This window comes from Falco rusticolus, chromosome 3, assembly GCF_015220075.1.
Source record: "Falco rusticolus isolate bFalRus1 chromosome 3, bFalRus1.pri, whole genome shotgun sequence".
Lineage (NCBI taxonomy): Eukaryota > Metazoa > Chordata > Aves > Falconiformes > Falconidae > Falco > Falco rusticolus.
In genome coordinates, this window is record NC_051189.1 from 117,949,668 (window position 1) to 117,968,221 (window position 18,554).

General features: G+C 60.8%; 1 protein-coding gene across 2 annotated transcripts; it reads right to left on the minus strand.

Annotated features, from left to right (window-relative positions):
• Nucleotides 1-42: 42 nt before the first annotated feature.
• On the minus strand, nucleotides 43-7,321 carry CSF3R (colony stimulating factor 3 receptor). Of its 2 annotated transcripts, none has more exons than XM_037380984.1 (16): nucleotides 7,139-7,321; nucleotides 6,170-6,265; nucleotides 5,570-5,869; nucleotides 5,138-5,261; nucleotides 4,830-4,999; nucleotides 3,908-4,062; nucleotides 3,530-3,683; nucleotides 3,336-3,418; nucleotides 3,034-3,247; nucleotides 2,565-2,753; nucleotides 2,236-2,337; nucleotides 1,757-1,903; nucleotides 1,399-1,539; nucleotides 1,175-1,265; nucleotides 897-978; nucleotides 43-691 (listed from the first exon to the last, which is right to left on the minus strand). In XM_037380984.1, the coding sequence occupies exons 2-16, from the start codon at nucleotides 6,237-6,239 to the stop codon at nucleotides 176-178; spliced, it is 2,538 nt and encodes an 845-aa protein (XP_037236881.1). In that variant the 5' UTR covers nucleotides 6,240-6,265; nucleotides 7,139-7,321; the 3' UTR covers nucleotides 43-175. The 2 variants fall into 2 exon arrangements, with proteins under 2 accessions (XP_037236881.1, XP_037236880.1); XM_037380983.1 differs by having other exon boundaries at nucleotides 6,170-6,344; nucleotides 7,139-7,320.
• Between the last annotated feature and the right edge of the window lie 11,233 nt (nucleotides 7,322-18,554).

An 18,554-nucleotide genomic window follows, 5' to 3' on the forward strand; every position in this document is an offset into this window, starting at 1 on the left:
CACCCCGGGCCCGTCCCGCCGCACAGCCTCCGGGCCGTTCTGAGCGCGTCCCCGTTTATTGCGGGAGGGGAGAGGAGGGGCGGGAGGGGACGCACACAGCACCGGCCGGGGGAGCCGGGCCCCCGGCGGGTGGCCCCGGCCCCCCGCAGGCCCCGGGGTAGGCCCGGCCCCGGCCCTAGAACGCCCGGCAGTCGTGGAGCTCCTCGGCCCCGCCGATGCGGAGGCCCTGCAGCAGGGGGAAGGTGGCGGACAGCTCCTCGGGGCACCCCCCGTCCCCCGGGCAGCCCTGAGGGGCGGCCCCGTGGAACCACAGGTTCTCGTAGGGCTTGGGGCTGGGGCTGGGGTCGAGGAGCAGGGGCTGGGTGGAGCTGGAGCGCAGGTAGAGCCGGGGGGGGGGCTGCTGCTGGCCCTTGTACCCATCGCCCACCACCCGCGCGTACTGCACGGTCTGCCTGCTCCCGGGCCCTGGCGTGCGGGGACCCTCCTGCTGCACGTAGGGCAGGTGCGGCGCGGGGAAGGTGCCGATGGGCTCGGTGGTGGGCTCCTTGCCCCAGGTGGTGGGCTCCTTGCCCCAGGTGGTGGGCTCCTTGCCCCAGGTGGTGGGCTGCTTCCCCCCTGCCCTTTCGAGCACCGTGACAGTGGAAATGGTGGCCAAGCCAGGCTCCCTCACGCCGGGGATGTGCAGAGGCTCCTGGGGAACGGCGTGTGGTCACAGCCTGTTTGCAGGGTGCAGCCCCTCCTGTGCCACCCCCTTGCTGGCACCACACGAGGGAAGCTCCCTGCGCCCCTGTTCCCCATCCCAGCTTGGCCTCGTGCCCTGGGTGCCATGCCTTCCACACCAAGCAGTGCCTAAGTGGTGAGCAGGGGGCCAGGGGGAGCCGCCAGCTGGGTCCTACCTGCTGGAGCTCTGCTGGCACCCACTTGCCCAGGCTGCTGTTGGCAGGGTCGGGGACGCTGGGCCAGAACTGCTGCTTCACCCTGGTGGCCACAGGACAAGGGGACTCAGCGAGGGGGCCTGAAACAGGCAGCCCTGGGGCTGGTCTTGCTCCTGCCGAGCTCACAGTGGGACACCATCACTCCCTGCATCCACCCTGTCCCCCCAGCAGCCAGGCTACAGCCAGGGCCACCGCAGCCACCGGGGATGGGGACTCCCAGGGTGGCTCTCGGTACTCACCGCCCATTCTTCTGGAAGCAGATGAGCAAAAGGATGAACAGGACAAAGATCATCCCCAGGGTCAGGAAGAGGGACTGGATTTCAGTGTCATCTGGAAGGTGGGCAGGGGAGAGGTTCACAGGGGGAACTGTGGTGGGGCACCTCTGGCTGTGCTGTGCCATGAGGCCAGGGTCTGGCAGGTCCCCTCCTGTCCCTATACCCCACGGGTGGCGGCGCCCCCTCACCTAGCACTGTAGTCACCAGGGTCAGGCTGGTGCCGTTGGTGCTGCCAGCAACTGTGGATGCCATGATGTGCACTTTGTACAGGGTCGATGGCTTCAGCTCATGGATGATGAAGGAGCTGAGAGAGGGATTCACGGTGGCGCCTGGGGAAATGTGGGGGCTGTTGGCACAGCAGGGGCTGCTCGGTGGGTGCCCCTCACCTGCACGACCCCTTGGGTCTCTGCTGGTGAGGGGTCCTGTACGGGACTCACATACACCCCCTGACCCTCTCTGAGGAAGGCATGGAGTCTGCTGACATCCCCACCCAACACATCAAGGTGTGGTGGCAGGCAGGGCCACGGTGACACAGACAGGACTCACTGGACACTTCTGCATCACTGTTGGCCCAGAAAATGGTGTAGCTGGTGATGAAGCCATTCTGCATCTCAACCGGCACTGGGTCCCAGCACAGCTCGGCACTGGACTTGCTGATGCTTTTCAGGTGGAGCTTTGGGGCATAGGACGGTGCTGAAATGGAGCAGGACAAGCGACCAGGCGCTGTGCAGAACCGCTGCCTCAGGCTGCGGAACTGGCTGGGGGGATGCACCGAGTGGTGAGTCCCACTCCGGAGGTGTGGGCGTCAGGCCCTGCCGCACACTGTGCCCCTGTGGGCCTTGGTGCAGCTGGGAGCACCTTCAGAGGCGAGCCAAGGTCCAGCCCAGTAGGCTGAGCTCTGCCATGTAGCCCCTGATTTAGGGACATGTGGGGGAAAGGCTGCCTCTCCTTGTTGAAAGGCAAAGGCTGGGTGGTGGGGAGCGAGCCCCTGGGGCCCCGAGGGTGGCTGCTAGGAGCACACGTACCCTTCTGCTTGGAGTAGGCTGCCGTGTGGATGGGCACCCCTATGGCATCCTTGTAGAGGGGGTACACCGAGATGTCGTACCGCTGGAAAGGCTCGATGCCATCTGCAACCGAGAGCAGGGGGGGGCCGGAGTCTGGGGGTCTGGCTGCCCAGACCTTCCCCATGGCACCAGCCTGCCTGCCCTGTGCCGTACCCTGGGAGTGGATCCAGAGGAAGGAGGGAGGGTGTGGGGTGGGCTCAGGGCAATCGGGAGGGGTGCCAGCCCCCAGGTACAACCCCCCACACTGATGACCAGGAGGGCAGGGACCCCCCCAGCAGGTCCTGGCTTACCCTGGATGAGGGCTGCAGTGGCAGCCCCGTCACGCTCCATCTGCCAGCAGGCGCTGCAGCGGCCGGGCTCCGAGGACACCCGCTGCCACTCCAGGACGTAGGCGTGTGGTGGGGCCGGCGGGGCCTCCCACTGCACCCAGAGGCTGTGCTCCCCCTTGGGCACAGCCCGGAGCCCGGCTAGGGGCTGACCTGCATGGGGGCATCCAGCCAGAATGATGGGAGAGGGGAGCATCCCTGCTGCATCGCCCCCCTGTGCCCCCCAACCCAGAGCCCACCCTGCTCCTCGCTGTGGCTGTGCACCCAGTGGGCAGCTCGGGAGCCCCTGGTCACACACCCAGGGAGGTGTCTCTCCCGCGGCGGGGTGAGGCAGCAGCACCCAGTTTGAGACCTTGTGGAGCTGCTGTGGGGTGCAGAGCCCCAGGGGGGCACGCAGAGGTTTTGAGGCACACGAGGTTTGCACTGCCCTCACCTTTCCTCTCCAGGAGGACGACCTCGGTTGCTGCTGACTCGCCGGCGGCATTGTAGGCTGAGAGATAGACCCTCCTGGTCCCCATGGGTGCGGAGAAGTTGCACTGGGTGTGGGTGGTGTTGCAGATGGTGGGGGGGTCCCTGCCCCTCCTCCTGGGGCTCAGTGTGATGCGGTACCCTAGCACTTGCCCGTTCGCCTCCTGGCGCCGTGGGGCCTGGGTGCAGGCAGGGTGTGCGGGGATGCTCGGTCCCCAGGGCGATGCCCCGGCAGCCCCCACGCACCCACCACCCGCCCGTGCTCACCTTCCAGCGCAGCTGCACCTCCAGCCACCCACCCGCCCCGGCCGGCCGAGTGCTCCACCAGGCATCCAGCTTCCCTGTGGGGGCTGCAACAGGAGCAGGGTGGGCGGGGAGCTGAGAGGGGTGAGTGTGACCATGCTGCTGTGGCTGTGCCACCTCTCTGGGCAGAGGGGACCGCTGGGTGACTCGGCACCCACCTTTCTCATGGGTGGTGTAGTTCCTGCCTGGGCTCCACTCGCTCCAGTAGCCCTGTGCCGTGCTTCGCCGGCACCGCATCTGGAAGTGGTACTGCGTGCCGAAGAGGAAGCCGCAGCACTGCGTGGTGCCAGACTGGCCAACGATGCCGGTGACCTGGTGGCAGCCGTGGTGGCAGCCAGAGTGAGTGCCGTTGGGGCACAGCCAGCACAGGGGCCAGCCCAGGTGTGGGTGCTGCTCAGGGTGTGCAAGGGGACACCTTGCTGCCCCCCTCCCATGTGGGCAAGCCGCTGCTCCCATTGCAGAGCTCGGAGTGGAGGGGAGGGTCCTGGCTCCTGCTCGCTCCCGGTCCCTGGCCCCACTGCCCCAGCAGCACTCACCAGAGCCCAGGCAGGCTCCTCGGCTGCCCTGTAGCGCAGCTCACACTGCAGGTCCATGTGTGCGTTGGTCCTCGCCACCTCCCAGGCCAGGGCCACACAGTCGGTCTGAAAGGGGATGGACTGGATGCTCTGCAGGGCCGGGGGGTCCAGCTTGGCTGGAGGAACAGCACAGGAGAGAGCTGGAAAGGTGCCATGGCAGGTGGTGTGCGGGGCAGTGGCCTCTTATGTGGCCATTGTTAATGCCATCAGCCACAGCTGGGGTGCTTGCCTGTCCAAGGTGAGGGGTGAGAGATGGGGGGAAACCACGCCGAAACATTTAGAATGACTTGTTGCAGGGGATGTGAGCTGGTGTGTGCCCCTGCCCGGGACACAGGGCGATGCTCAGGAGCACAGCATGGGCGCTTCTCTGCTGACTGGGCTCCCCTTATGCAGGAAAAACAGATCCCACAGGACCCAGCGTCTGGTGCATGGCCAGGAAAGCTGTACATTTGGGACTTCCCAGGGGTGAGAGCCCAGCACAGCTGTGGTGAGCTCAGCTGGTTCATGGGCAGCCCTTCCCCAGGTCCAGAGCAGGGAGGACGAGTCGCACCATCTGGGAAGGTTCCTTTTATAAATAGTCTCTAGGAACTGGATATATTATTAATAGACTTCCTGAATAAATGGGTAATCAATTGCTGGAGAGAGTTGTAGAGTGCAGCAGGTCAACTGATGGCTCATAACCCACCAGCACACACCGCTCACTGTAATGCAGCTTTGGCACCTATTCATCCTGGCAAGCCATTTATCACAGGAACCTGCCCGTAAAAGATGACCTAGAAGTCTGATGTGCTTTAATGGCACTCTAATATGCCTCCCTTGCTGCTGCTGATCTTCCCTGGGCCCTGACCTCTGTGCAAGGTGGGTGGCTCTGGCCGTCACTCACCGACATCCATGGGGTCAATGCAGAGATGCTCTGACTCGGCTGTGCCCAGGGCGTTGGTGGCGGACACCCAGATCTCCATTTGCCGGTAGAGCTGGAGCAGCTGGCGCGGCACCGTGCAGTGGCTGTGGCCACCTTGCGGGGTGCAGCCTGTCACCGCCTGGGTTCTGCTCCTGTGGCGGTGAGAAGAGTGGGCTTGCGAGTCCCTCCGGCGGAGGACAAGGCTTGCTGTGTGGTTTGGCGGGGGATGAGGGCCAGGAGAGGTGACCGGGGGCCAGACACCAGGGACCATGTCACCCCCTGAGGCTTACCCGGCACACTTCAGGGTGATGCTGGTGGGGAGGTGGCTGTTAGCTCCCTGCTCCCACTGGCACGTCAGCCCATAGTCACTGAGGTTCAGGACACAGCTGAGGTTGAAGGGCTTGGCAGGTGGGTCTGGGAGAGAGTGGCCAGGGAAGAGTCTGAGCAAAGGAGCTGCAGCCCCTTCCATGCCTGGCCGTGCAGAGCCCGGCTGCCACGCTACCGCTCCCCAAACCTTCCCTGCCTGCCGGGCAGCGGCGCTCTGGGACGAGCCCCAGAACAGCCTCCATCAGCTCTGGCTGCTGCTCCCACCCCAGCAGCTCTACCCGGCTCGCCTGGGGCAGACACGTCCCAGGGAGAAGACGTGCAAACCCTGGTGCCAGGTTGCACCTCTGAAATGCATGCATGCACGCGTGAGCGACCCGTGATGGCAGCAGACTTACAGCCTGCCCTGATCTCGGCCATGCCGACACGCTGCTTGGTCCCATTCCACTCCACCCAGCACCACAGCTTGGCCTCCGTGTGGTTGAACTGGGGCAGGGTGAGGTTGGACACCTCTGTGCCCCCCGGGCCCTGGTGCTGGCTCCCAGCCACAGGCTCGTTATCCAGCATCCAGGTGATCCGGACCTTCCCTGGCTCCAAGCCGCGGCAGAGCTCGCTCTGGATGGTGCAGGACGCCGTGACGGCCGAGCCCAGGGGCACAACAGGTGAGCCCGCGGCCACCGAGGCACAGCCCAGGGTCCCTGTGGGCAGGAAAAATGTGTCACATCCAAGGCATGGCTGTGACGAAGCCACCTCAGCTGCTCAGCACCAGGCGGGACAGAGGGACGAGTGCCTCTTCCCTTAGACGGGCCCCCCAGCAGCTGGAGAGGAAGAGCCAGGCGTTGGGCAAGGCTGCTGGCCCCATCCTGCCAGCGCCCGCCATGCCGCCGGCGCTCCTGCCCACCCACAGCCCCTGTGTGCCACAGCTCTGGCACTTCGGGTGCTGGCTGCGCGGGGCCGGCGTGGGGACGCAGCTGCAGGATGGGATGGACCCCACTCACCACCCGGGCAGAGGAGCAGGAGCAGGGAGAGCTGCAGCAGGAAGGGTGTCCCAGCACCGCGCCTGGCCATGGTCTCCTCTGTGGCTTTGGCATCACCCGGAACGGACACAGCGGCTTGTCCTGGCGGGCCGGGAAGGGGCTGGAGGAGCCGTGCTGCCACCGTCACCGATGCTTCCTGGAGCAAAATGTCCTTTTGCCGTCAGCGGCAGCCTCTCCCCTGCAGCCCTTCTGCAGCGCTGACACCTCCGCCCCCGGGCTCGGCATCCCGCAGGCACCGGTGGGGAAAAGCGCAGCGGTGGGGCGTTCGGCGGGGGCCCCTCCGGCACCGCCTGCCGCCGCCGCTCGGCCCCGTGCACCCCGATCCCGGGATCCCGGGGCACAACGCCCCATGCCTGGCAGCAGCCACGTGCTGATTTTATCTCAGGTATCTTCAGCCGCTGCCGGGCAGAGATTTGCGGTTTCAGGGAGGGTTAGCTCTGGGGCTTGGGGTGGCAGAGGGCTGGTAAGCTGAAAGAGGGAAACGAATGAACGATGGCAGCACAGTGGGGCTGGCCAGAGCTGTGGGGGCCTGCCTGTGTCCCCTCCGGCTGCACCCCCTGCCTGTGTCCCCTCCGGCTGCACCCCCTGCCTGCTGCTGGCAATGGCCCTGGGTGCGGCGGCTGCCCCTGCTCGGCCACCGGCTCATCCTGTGCCCCGCACTGGTCCCGACTGTGCCCTTGGTGGTGCCAGGCACTTGCTCCAGGAGGGGCTGCCCACGCTGTGCCCAGCTCTGGGGTGCCCACAGCTCCTCTCCCCCCTGAGCCGACATCCAGAGTGTGGGAAATGGGGGGAGCAACCACCCCCACGCACCCAGCACATGCGGCTGTCGCAGGCAGGGGACAGGGCAGAGCAGCCCGCGGTGTCACAGACAAGGTGCTCTGCTGGACCCAAGCAACATGCAACCCATCCCTGCCTCACCACCATCCCTACCTTGCCTCCATCTCTACCTCTCCTCTGTGCTTGATGCGTCTGGCGGCTGCTTACCGCCCGCTCCAAGCACCGGCCTCCGGCTCCTGGCAGCTCGCCGTGCTCAGCCCATTTGCTAACATGCTGCTTTCACCGTTAGTTCCTCAAAACAAGTGCCGTTAATTGCTGTGACTCTCTGAAGAAGGTGATTGCAAAACACTTCCCTGAAGGCTGCGACCGCTTTGCTCGCCGCAGGAAGGAAAGCCCAGCGGCACGCACACATCCAGCAGTGGGGAGCAGCACCCGGCCCCCCACGCCGTCCCCTCCAGCAGCTGGGACACGGCACAGTCGGGATGTGGCACAGCTGGCTCCTTGCTGCGACTGCCCTGGGGCCACGTGGCTGGGCTGGGGGACAGGGCAGGGGGACGTGGGCTGGGGGATGTGGGACCCAGAAGGCAGGAGGCAAACCAGGCCATGGCTGCCAGCACAGCTCGCATCCCCCAGCCCGCTCCGGTGTCCTCACCGGGCTCTCACTGTGGGAGACTTGGCACATCCCTGCATCCTTGTCCCCCCGAGCTTCAGCCCTCTCCTGGGATGTGCCTGCCAGCCTCACCACCCTGGTCCCTGGGGACAGCACTGCTGCACCTTGCAGCCAAGCCTGGGCTGCCTCCTAAAGCTCCCTGCAGAGCCCTGTTTGACCCAAGCTGTCCTTGTTCACAGTCCATCATGCCCCAGAGTGAGGGGACCCATGAGATGCCCCAAGGGCACCCCAAGACTTGACTTTCCCACTCGTACCTCCCTGTGCCAGCTGTTGACCTGGGGTTTTCCAGCAGCTCCTTGCCCAGGGCCCTGCCCAGCTGCTGGGGGGGCTCACTGCTGGGATGGTGGGCAGCTCTGCCCACCCGTGCCAGGCTGGCATCGCAGCCCTGGCTGGGGAACCCCGCATCTACACAGACCGGAGCATGGGAGTAAACAGGGGATTGCCCAACCCACGACGCGCTTGCAGCCTTCGCAACGAGGTGGCTGTTGTGCAAACAGCTGTTTACTACGGGATTTGTAGCACGCGTTTCACCTCCAGCGGCGCATCACTCAGCGCTCACGCAACCCCACGCTGCAAACAACGGTGGGGCCAGCGCATCCCCCCACGCCACCGTACCCCGAGGCAGGGCGGCCAGGGCCATGGGAGACCAGCCTGGAGGGGACCCTCTCCCAGCATCACCTCCCGCAGAGCCTGGGGCTGCCACCAGCCACCTTGCAGCCCCGACAGTCCAAGCAAAGGGTTTTGTCCCCCAGATCTCCCCTGCGCCCTGCTCGTGGGGATGGCGTGGGGGCACGGCTCTCTGGGCTGGGGCACGGGGCCGATTCCCACAGCTGCTGGCCCGGGGCGGGCGAGCTGCCCTTGCAATATTTCCCTGGGGTGTAGCAACCCCCAGTATTTTGGGACGGAAGCGTGCAGCTTGCAGGCTGTTTACCAGCCGGAGCTGGAATATCTGCGGGTAGCCATGGCGACGTGGGCATCTCCGTGGGAACCGGAGGGCAGGCGGAGCTGCAAACGCCCAGCTGGACTCTGCTGCCCTGCTCTCGCCTGCTGCCCATGAGCCCTGCTATGGTGGGACCCCCTGTCCTGGTGTGTGGAGGGGACCGGGCAGCCCACCCCAGTGCACGCCCTGCCCCTGGCATGCTTCGCCCATGCTCCACAGGGAAAGGGTTTGTCCCCGAGGAGGCTCTGAGCATGCCGATCTGTCAGGACATGGCTCTTGGTGTGGCTTCTGGTCCTGTGCCTGGGGCAGTGGCCCCTTCCCGAGATCGGGGATGGAGCAGACATGCCCCATGACAGTGCTCTCGGTTCCCCTTTGGCTCTGAGTCACTCTCACAAGCCCACAGATCCCGTCTGTGGGATGGGACAGGGGGACAAGAGACAGGGTGCCATCCATGCAGGAGACCCTCAGCCAGAGCCATGGGTCTCGGCCAGCCCGGCAGAGGGGCTGGGGCAGGAGGGTGTGCGGGGAGGAGGCTGCTGGGGTCCAAGAGCTGGCTGGGTGATGGAGGGTCTGGTGGGATGAGGTAGTGGCAGGGCAGAGGCAGGTGGTGACAGGGGGCCATGGTGTGGGACAGACCGGGGAGCACAGTTTGGAGGGAGGATGGGTGCTCGCAGCCCAGCCGAGGCACATTTTGGGGTGGGTGGCGGGGCAGTGGGCTCCCAGCCTGCAGTGCAAGAGCCCCCCCAACCCAGGGCCAGCTGGTGAGGGGGAAGGTGGAAAGGGGAAGCAGCTGCGGGGCTTTTCCCAGGTTGCAGCGCATGGGACAGGGACCAATGGCACTGGGAGGCAGCCCACCAGCATGGCCAGACCCCTTGGGCAGCTGTAGTTGCAATCCACCGGTAGCACAGGAGGTGACAGGGATGGATCCGGACCCTTCCTGGCACCGCAGCACAGAGCATCCCGCACCCAGAGGCACCACTGGCTCTGCCACCACTCCCCTGGGTCAGAGCGGATCCCATCACAGGGCAGGTGTGAAGCTGTTCCATTCCCTGCCCTGGCTGCTGAAGCTCCCACCATGCTCCTAGTGTGATGTGGGTTGGGGGGGACAGCAGGACCCCCACGTGCCTGCTGCTGCCAGGCCATCCGCTGGTGCCATGGCATCCCGGGGCCAGGGCAGCAACACCAGCAGAGTCCCACCAACCAGCACCGCTCTCCCACCGCTCCCCACGTTAAGTGCCAGGGGGTTGTCAGCTGCCTCCATTTCTCAGGCGTGTTATCAGCGCCTCTGATTTAATCCCTGCTGGGCAGATCATTGCTATTAAGCAAAATAAAATACATTACCGACTTGTATCAGCTCAGCTGTCAGCAAGAACCAGCCTCCCTAAAGAGATTTTCCCTTTCTTCTTTTCATTCCCTAAAAAAATAAAATATTACTAGTCATGTAAGATACAAGATCTAAGTGCAAAATCTGCTGCAGTCTCTAATGGATGAGGAGAGCTGTTTAATTGCTGCCCAATGTGATTAATTCAAACAAACCACCTTGTTCAGCCATCAGCAATGGGGAGGGAGCAGAGGGATCCCGGTCAAGCTGCCCTGCACGTAGGCAGAGGTGGTAGGGAGGAGACCCTTGGGACTGCAGCACAGGGGGACACGGGGAGCCCAGGCTGCCAGCACAGAGCCACCCCGGGGAGGGGAGCCTGGCCAGGACCCTCTGGTGCCTGCAGGCTCTGGAGAGCCGATCCCTGAGTACTGGGGATGCCCATGGTGCTCGTCCCCACCGCCTGCCGCCAGCACCCGGCTCTTCCCGGCGAGGCAGCTGCAAATTGGAGAAAACTGATTACAGGGGTCTGAAAGGCTGACCTTGAACAAGGCTCCTGACACATTACTGTAATTAATGAGCCGGAAGGATTAATTTTCTGTGTTGCAGGGATCTGGGGAGTCCCTGGTGGGCATGGGGAGTGGGAGGACAGGGCAAGCAGGGCAGAGAGCCTGTGCTGCTGGCGCTGCCTGCCATTATTCATCTCTAATCTGCAAGATGACAAAAGGATCAAGGGGCTGCAGCTCCAGCATGGGGTAACGGTCGGTCCTTCAGGTGGATGGGCAAGAGAGAGAGATACCTTCCGTGGGACCACATAAAACTTGCATGTCCTGAAATTCCTGGCTCTATGGCTGCAGCAGAGGAACCTCCCCGTGCCTGACATTTGAGCCCCATGCCAGCCTCTCATCCCCCAACACTCCTGGAAATTCCCATTCCTTTTTGCTGAGATGCTCGAAACATGCAGAGCATCTCCTCCCTCTGCCATTGCTGAAATTTCCCTTTGATGCCACCCCTCATCATACCAGCCAGGCAGGGGGATTTTCATGCCCCCCATCCCCACCCCTGCATCCTCACCCACCTGTGACCACTGTGCCAAGCAACACCTTTGATCCCAGCTGCCAGCGCTGCACGGCCAGCTTCTGACACTTCCCGGCAATCAGGCTGCAAGCACAGCACTATTATTTTTCTGCTCTAATAAACACCCCTGACAATAATAGAAAAAAAAATCAGCTTTTATCGGGAGAAAAAAAATATATCTGGAAATTATTTACTCAGAGTCAATAGTTGCAAACGGAGGCTGTTAGCCCAGGCAGGCGCTGACAGCTGCTTGCTGCTGGAGGGGCTGGACCATTGCATGGAAACAGGGCAAAACCCTCCCAGCAACCCCCCCCCCGTTTTACATACACCAGCGCAGCTGTGCCCTGCAGGAGGACCCTCAGCACCCCCGATCCATGTCCCCTGCGACAAGCTGCAAGGGCTGGGCCCCTGAAAGGTGCAGGGGGGCTTTGGGTGCTCGAGCAATGGGGGTGGGAGCAGCTGTGTGGCTGGAGCAGGGCTCAAAGCCGGCCACCTCCCGGCTGCCAAAGGCTCAGGTCTGCAAAAGCAAGAAATTCATGAGCCAATTGAGTTGCAGCTAATCACAAAGGGCAATTAAATGACTGCTTCTTGAGGGCTATAAACATCACCGATTTAAATCCAGTGACACACGGAAATAGGAATCCAACCAAGCAGCCTCCAAAAGTGCTTTATTCCCCATTATTTTCATTAGCTGGCTTGTAATTTGATTTGTCCCTCTCCTGCTGCTGTTTTTTTCCATGGCCAAAAGGAGCGACAAATGAAAGACCCACAAACTTGCCAGCTCTGACGGTGTCCACGTGGGTCAGGAGTGACGCGGCTCCTCTGGCTGGGATGTGCCCTGCGAGGGGGGACTGAGGGGTCGGGGTGCCCAGACCATCCCTGCCGGCGAGCCCCTGGCACCGTGGCATCCCGTGCAGCCTGCCAGGAGGGCTCTGCAGGGCCGAGCCCTGCACTGCCGGAGTCACCGTGGCCAAGTGCTCCGGGCACGGGGGCAGATCCTAAAGCTACGAACTAGGCAGGGGACACCCCATCCCGGCCGCAGGGCAGGCCTTATCCCAGGAGCAGCATGCTGGGGATGTCACCTGCGCTGCTGCCACCGCACACCCAGGCTGGCTTGTTTTCTGCAAATTCCAATTAATTTCACTAGGCTTTCCTGACAAGACAGATTAAGGTCTTTCCCTTTCCCCTTCAATCCGCTCTGCTGTGAGTCTGCAGCGGGGGGAGCTGGAGGTGATGCCGGGCTGGTCTCCCTACAGATCTGTTTTCTCTCCCCTTGCTTTGTTTTCCCAGTGGGACTCAGCTGAGGGTGTTGATCCCAAGAAGTCAGTGAGCCGGGGGCTCTGCCACCGATCCCCACTCCAGGCTGATGGATGGAGCTGCCTCCCCGGACTCAGGAAGGGCAGCTCTCTGGGGACGCCTCTGTGGTGCTGGGGGGATCCCATGGGTCATCGTGCTGCCCTGCGTAGCTGATGCAGCTCCGGGGATGCTACAGGCACCTGCAATTCTCCTGCTGCAAACTGGAGCCTGCTCAGCCCTCGGCCCAGCCTGGGAAAAATCTCCAAGGCTCATGGTGTGCTTTCCAGCAGCCACCAGCGCTGTGCCCAAGGGCACGCTGCTACAGCTGGGATGGTGCTGCTGCTGCTGCTGCTGTGTTTCTTTGCTTCGAGGTGAGTGCCCCAGGGCCAGCACCACAGTCAGCATCATCCGCCTCCAGGTGCTCCTGTGCACCCTGCACCACGCTCATGTCCTCCCCCCATTATCTGCAATTTCCTTGAAAGCTGTCAGGCTTCGCTGGGCCACCTTTGCAAATGAAGAGAAAAGAAAACAATCAGGTCTGCATTTATTTCACTCGAAATTAATCCCCCCTTCTTATTTAAAGGTATCAGTGAATGAGGCCAAGTTGTTAAGTGACAAAAGAAAAATGATTCTTGCCTTCCAGGGTTATTAAAATCATGTTCTACAATTTTAGCAGCCACAAGGAAGCCCAGATAATGACAGATGATGATAATACATCTCCAGCACAGGCTGGTCTATAATGATACTGCCCATATCTCTTGTATTACCACCAATTACTCAGCGTATAAGTATAATGAAAATGTACATCCATTCTGAGGAACTACATTTGCTGCCTCTGAATCCAATTTCTCCCTCTCCCAGCCGGTCAAGAAGGCGGCTGCAGCTCGCTGCTGGCCAGAGCCACGACCGTGCCTGGCTCTGCCCTGGGGCTGGGAACGGTGCCTAGGGTGGGTGTGAGGTGCCCCTCGCCCTGGCCACATGCTGCAGCGGGGACAGCAGCACTGGCACCACCGCCTGTCTGCTGGGGACACGCTCGGCACAGCTAGGACAGGTAGGAGATGCCTTGATGTGCAAACTGCAGGAGGACCCAGAGAAGATACAAAGCAACGTGAATCCTCTCTCCTGTGCTGAGAAGGCGATTAACATCTAATCCAGCGGGGCTGGCCACAGGGCAGCCCTTGCTGAGCTTTCCCTGCTGCCAAAACCCACTCTGAAAGTCCCCATCCAAGTGCTGAGACAGCATCATCCTGCTCAGCGCATCACCCCGCTCAGCTGGCAGCAGCCACGAGGCCCCAGCCTGGAGGCAGAGCTGCCATCAAACCCCCAGTGTCACATTGGGTGGGCTCACTATCCACCCACCCACTCACCCCCGTGGCCGTGTGTTGGGGAAAATGCACCCTCGAGCCTCTACACTGTCATACCTGGGTGGGCAGGCGTGTTCGGGCTGTACACTGGGGGTGCATCCCATAGCAGCACCTAATCCTGTTAAAGCAGAGTGGAAATTGCTCAGATCAAGGTGGCCATCTGATTACACGCTGGATCCACTCCTGCTGCAGCACCTGGATGCTCGGAGAAGGCTCTGTGTAAGATTAGTACAGATATATATTTCATCTGGGTTCTATTATCTTTCACTTTATTCAGGTCAAAAAGCAAGAGACAACATCTTTTAAGGTGAAAACATAATCTTTTGGAAAATTGAAAATATAGATCATTGTTTGGCTAGAAGTACATGTATGTGCTCACCACCAGTGCCTCCAGCCCTGCACGCCACAGCTCCCGAGACCCTCAGCCCATGTGTGGGGGCAGCCACATGTGGGTCCCTGGAGTAAAGGAGCATCCCCTGGTGACAGAGGAGCTGGTGCTGGGAAAGCTCCCGAAAAGCTTCGTGTGTGTGCGCACCCCGTGTGTACTGGGCGGCCTTGGCAGAGACCATCCAGGGAGGATGTTTCCAGCCGGGGAGCCCTGCCTGCCCTTCCTGACACCCACCTTGGTGGGTGCTGAATACACCCACAAGAACAGACGCCCCACAATGGGGCCAGCTGCCCCCTGCACATGTTTTTCCTTGGAGCAGAGAAGTCAGTGCTTAAAAACAGATCTCCCAGTAGCAGAACTTGCTCGTTATTTCTTAAATTAAATGCCTTTATTTTTTTCATAACTTTGTGTAATATATCTGTGTATGTTTAATACATAATTAACGGCCCCTCCATGCTCTAAGCTACTCCATTGTAGAATGCCTGTTACCTCCTCCAAACCAATTGCATTTCGTAGCACAATTTTAAATGAGTTATTAAAGAACATAGGTGCATCTATTAATTAGTTCATAAATATTAACAAGCCCTTAATGGTTGGAATCCTGGAATAACATGTTCCCAGGGAATTAATTTTTAAAAAGGTTGTTAACTACACTGACCGCTGGGCTGGTGGGAGCTGACACGACGGCATGCTGCGGCGGGGGCTGATGGCAATTAGGAGCGATGCCGGTGCTTGCCAGGGAGCACGTGCCAGGTCAGGCCAGTGCTCGCTGCTGCGCTTGGATCCCTTGGCAAAATCCCTGCCTGCACGGAAACCCTGTGATGCCTGCCAGCTGCGCTGCGACGTGGATGGGGCAGGATGGGGCTGAGGGTGCCTGCAGCAGCTGCCGGTACCGCGCCATTACCGGGTGAGTTGCTCTCAAATGGAACAGCCGCCTCTTGGCATTGCCGGGGCGAGTCCTGCTGCCGGCCCCCGTGTTACGCTGAGGAGAGCTGGCTGTGGGGCACACGGAGCACAATCAATACCCACACCCGAGCTCATGGGGAGCTTGGTGAAACTCCCTGCTGGGAGCTGCATGTGCCTGTGTCTGGAAATCCGTGCGCTACATCACGCACCTGTTAGCAGCCAAAATAAATCACCAGAGCAGGGCACTGACCTGGAGGGAGGCTGGCATGGAGGGAAGGATGCACAGGGAAAAACCTGAAAAAAATGTTACTTGTCCTCTTGCAAGTCAGACAGACCTAAGCCGAGGATGGCGCTGGGATCACCTGGGACACGGGCGATGCTTCGGCTGGGTTGCGCCTCCCATGAGCACACAGCGAGGTCCAGGCTCCCTCGCCCAAGCAGGTCAGCACCTTTCAAACAGCCCAGCAGAAGGGCAGCCCCTTCACGGCTCCTTAAGTTGTCCCTGGCCCGTTCTCACTCGTTAACTAAGCTGGCTGCAGCAGTGAGCAGAGTTATGGAATAATTATCTCGCATTAGCAGCACTCCCAGCAGCTGGTAATGCCGGCAGTATATCTGTCGTCTCCCTGGGGCATATTTAGTCTGTGCTTTCCTTTCATGAAGATATACAGGGATGCTATTAAGTCCAGGAGAAGTTATGGCCTTGAACTGTGCACAGCTGAATATCGTGCAATGGGGGCAAGCAGCTGAGGCAGGGCTGGGGCTTGGCGAGGGACCTGGGGGCTGCACTTACGGGGGGGGGGGGGAGGTCCACAGTGGTGGGGGCAGAAGTGCAAAGCCCAGCCAGTGCTGCCTGTGAGCAGCAGCAGCAAGGGCAGGTGGCACACCGGTGTCCTGCACCCAGGGGTGCAGAGCAGCGTCCCACTGCTGGGGTGCTGGGTGGGGGGCTCGGTGCTGGGTGCGACCCCTCGGGCAGCGAGGGCTGACCCCAGGCTGGGCTGCCACAGGGGCTGGCGTTCAGGGCGTGGAGAAGTGGTGATGTTTTTGGAAACCTGGGGTGACACTAATTCATTGGGGCAATTAAAGCTCTTTCTGGCCTTTCCTTAGCGACAGTTTGGCATTTGATTCTTTATGAGTTACAGCACCTTCTTCCCTGGGAGACATTTATAGCTATGAATTTTGCAAATCCCAGTAGAGCATAATTATCTTCTTACACAAAGCAGGAGAGCTGAATAGCAGCAGCTCCCACCTGCAGGGGAGGTGCGTTGTGGCTTCAGCTCCAGCGACCGGGAGCACCGGTGAATTCCCAGGGCCTGTGGCTGTTGGAGGTGAGGAGCGCAGAGTCAAACCTCTGGGGTTTGGTCCATTCTCATTCTACCCTGCAAGTTGTCTTTCTCTGTGAGAAGACCTCATGGACAGAGCAGGAATCCCCTGCGGAGCATCACCCTGGGATGCAGGTCTGGGAGCATCCCTGCCCTGCTGTGCACCCTGAGGCTGGAGCCAGGGATGCTCTTGCACCTTCTGGAGTCCAGCCGCTCCTGGATCTGCTCCGGTATCCACAGCCGAGGCTGTTTCATCTCCTACTAGAGTTTTATCACCGTGATCAGGCAGTAACAGCCTTGGCCTGGCAGCACACCCCAGGAGCAGCTCCGGCATGAATATTGATGGGGCAGCTGGATGCGGGGGAAGACACGCTAATTTAATCAGGGTGACAGGAGCGGGGCTCCCTGGAGGCACCGCGCTGCCGTTTCCTGACATTAATGTTACTTTGTGTCACAAGGCATTTTTTAATGTAGCTTGCCAGTAAAATAATCGGCCTTCTCTGGGGGTAAAGAGGAATTTGTTTCTCATCTATTATGATACAGATGTCACTCCTCAGCTGTCATTAGTGCACAAGAGGAAGGCTGGGGCAACACGTCTGGTATTTTTAGAAGTATGACATGGATAAGAAACATATTCTTGCTTTTCAAAGGCAATAAACAACTTCTGTTGTGCAACATCCCTCAGGGGACGACACACAGCACGACAGGACACGCAGTGATGGGTGTTGCGGAGCCTGCCCAGCCCCACAGGGAACGCCAGGCTCAGCCCCCAGCTCTTCCCTGGATGAGCTGGGGCTGATCCCTGGCCTGACAGCTCGGTGCTGGGAGAGGCGCAGCATTTGTGGGGGCTGGGGGGTCCTGGGACCAGGGCTGAGGCAGGAGCATCACTGCCCCAGGGATGCCCAATGGCCCCAGAGATGTTGCTGAAAGCCCTGTGTGTCCCTGGCACCGCTGAGCTGAGGGATGCAGGGGAGCCCGAGCCTGGGCGAGAGGCAGCTTTAATTACAATGCCCCTCCTCAACAAGTGCAGTAATTAGAGTTAATGTGTTGGTTGGTGTTAATAAGACTAAGATACCTCAACAGCCTGGCGGGAGCCAGTTTGCAGCAGTAGAGTCAGGTCCTTGTCCAAGCCCAGGAGAAGGTGGCGGGTGGGCACAATGACACCTCGAGCCCCTCACCCTGAGGACTGCCACAGTCCTGCATGTGGTGTGGGGACAAGGGTCAGCGCTGGGGGTGGGGAGGGGCTGGCAGGCAGCAGAGCCTGCCGGTGGGATGAGGACGAGCAGCTCAGGAGCAGCGTGCTCTCCAGGCACCCAAGGAACGATGTGCTAAAGGACAAGATGACACTTTTAGCCCTGTCCCCTGCCCTGAGTGCCAAGAGCGGGTTCCTGGGATCATCCCCTGGGAAAGGTGTGCTGCTGGTGTCGGGGCATGCCAGGGGTGTGACGCTGGGAAAAACAGCTCCTTGCTCAGCACCGCTGAGTGACACACCAGTAGATAAATGTGAAACACAGCCTGAGCTGCCGTGGCTGCTTCAGCAGCAGCCAGCAACACTGGGAAGTGCTCTGGGGACACCCAGCCATGCAGGGCTCACCCCCACCACCAGGACACAGGAACAGCCCTGGCAGGGATGTCTTGGACCAGAGCAGACCTGACTCTCAGCAGCATCTCAAGCTACCAGGACCCCCCCACCAGCCACAGGGGCTGAGAACTGCCAGAGGCGCTGAGCTGAGGCTGGGGGCAGTTCAAAGCACCCCCAGATTTAGTGAGGTTTGAAGCTGTCTGCCTGTTCTGCTCCTGACCGGAGATCTGAGACAGTTTATCAATTCATTTAGTGAGCTTCACAGCTCACCTTCAAAGCCTCTTGACTCCACGGTGAGCAGCCCTGCTCAATTCTGTTCATGCAACTTTAATCTCAAGTGAAAAATGTGGAGGGGTGTGTGTGTATGTTCGCTGTCAGAAACCAAAGAAACAAATTTAAACCTCCTCCTCAAGGAGATGCGGAGGGGCAGCTGCAGCTCTTTTCCCCCAAAAGCAGCGGAATCGCCCACCGGGCTCACGGTGCTGTGCCCAGAGGGGCACGAGGGGTGAGCAAAGCTGGGGGAGCAGGAGCCAGCCTGTACCCTGTGCAGGGGCGATGATGATCTCCCCCATCACAGCCATTTGGGCATCAAGGTCCAAGAGGAGCCGGACAAGCACTCGAAGAGCACTAAATCCACTGACCAGTCAAAGTTCAACTTCACCTTCTGCCCTAACGCCGTCTGAAAGAGGAACCGGGGGCAGCAGGGAAA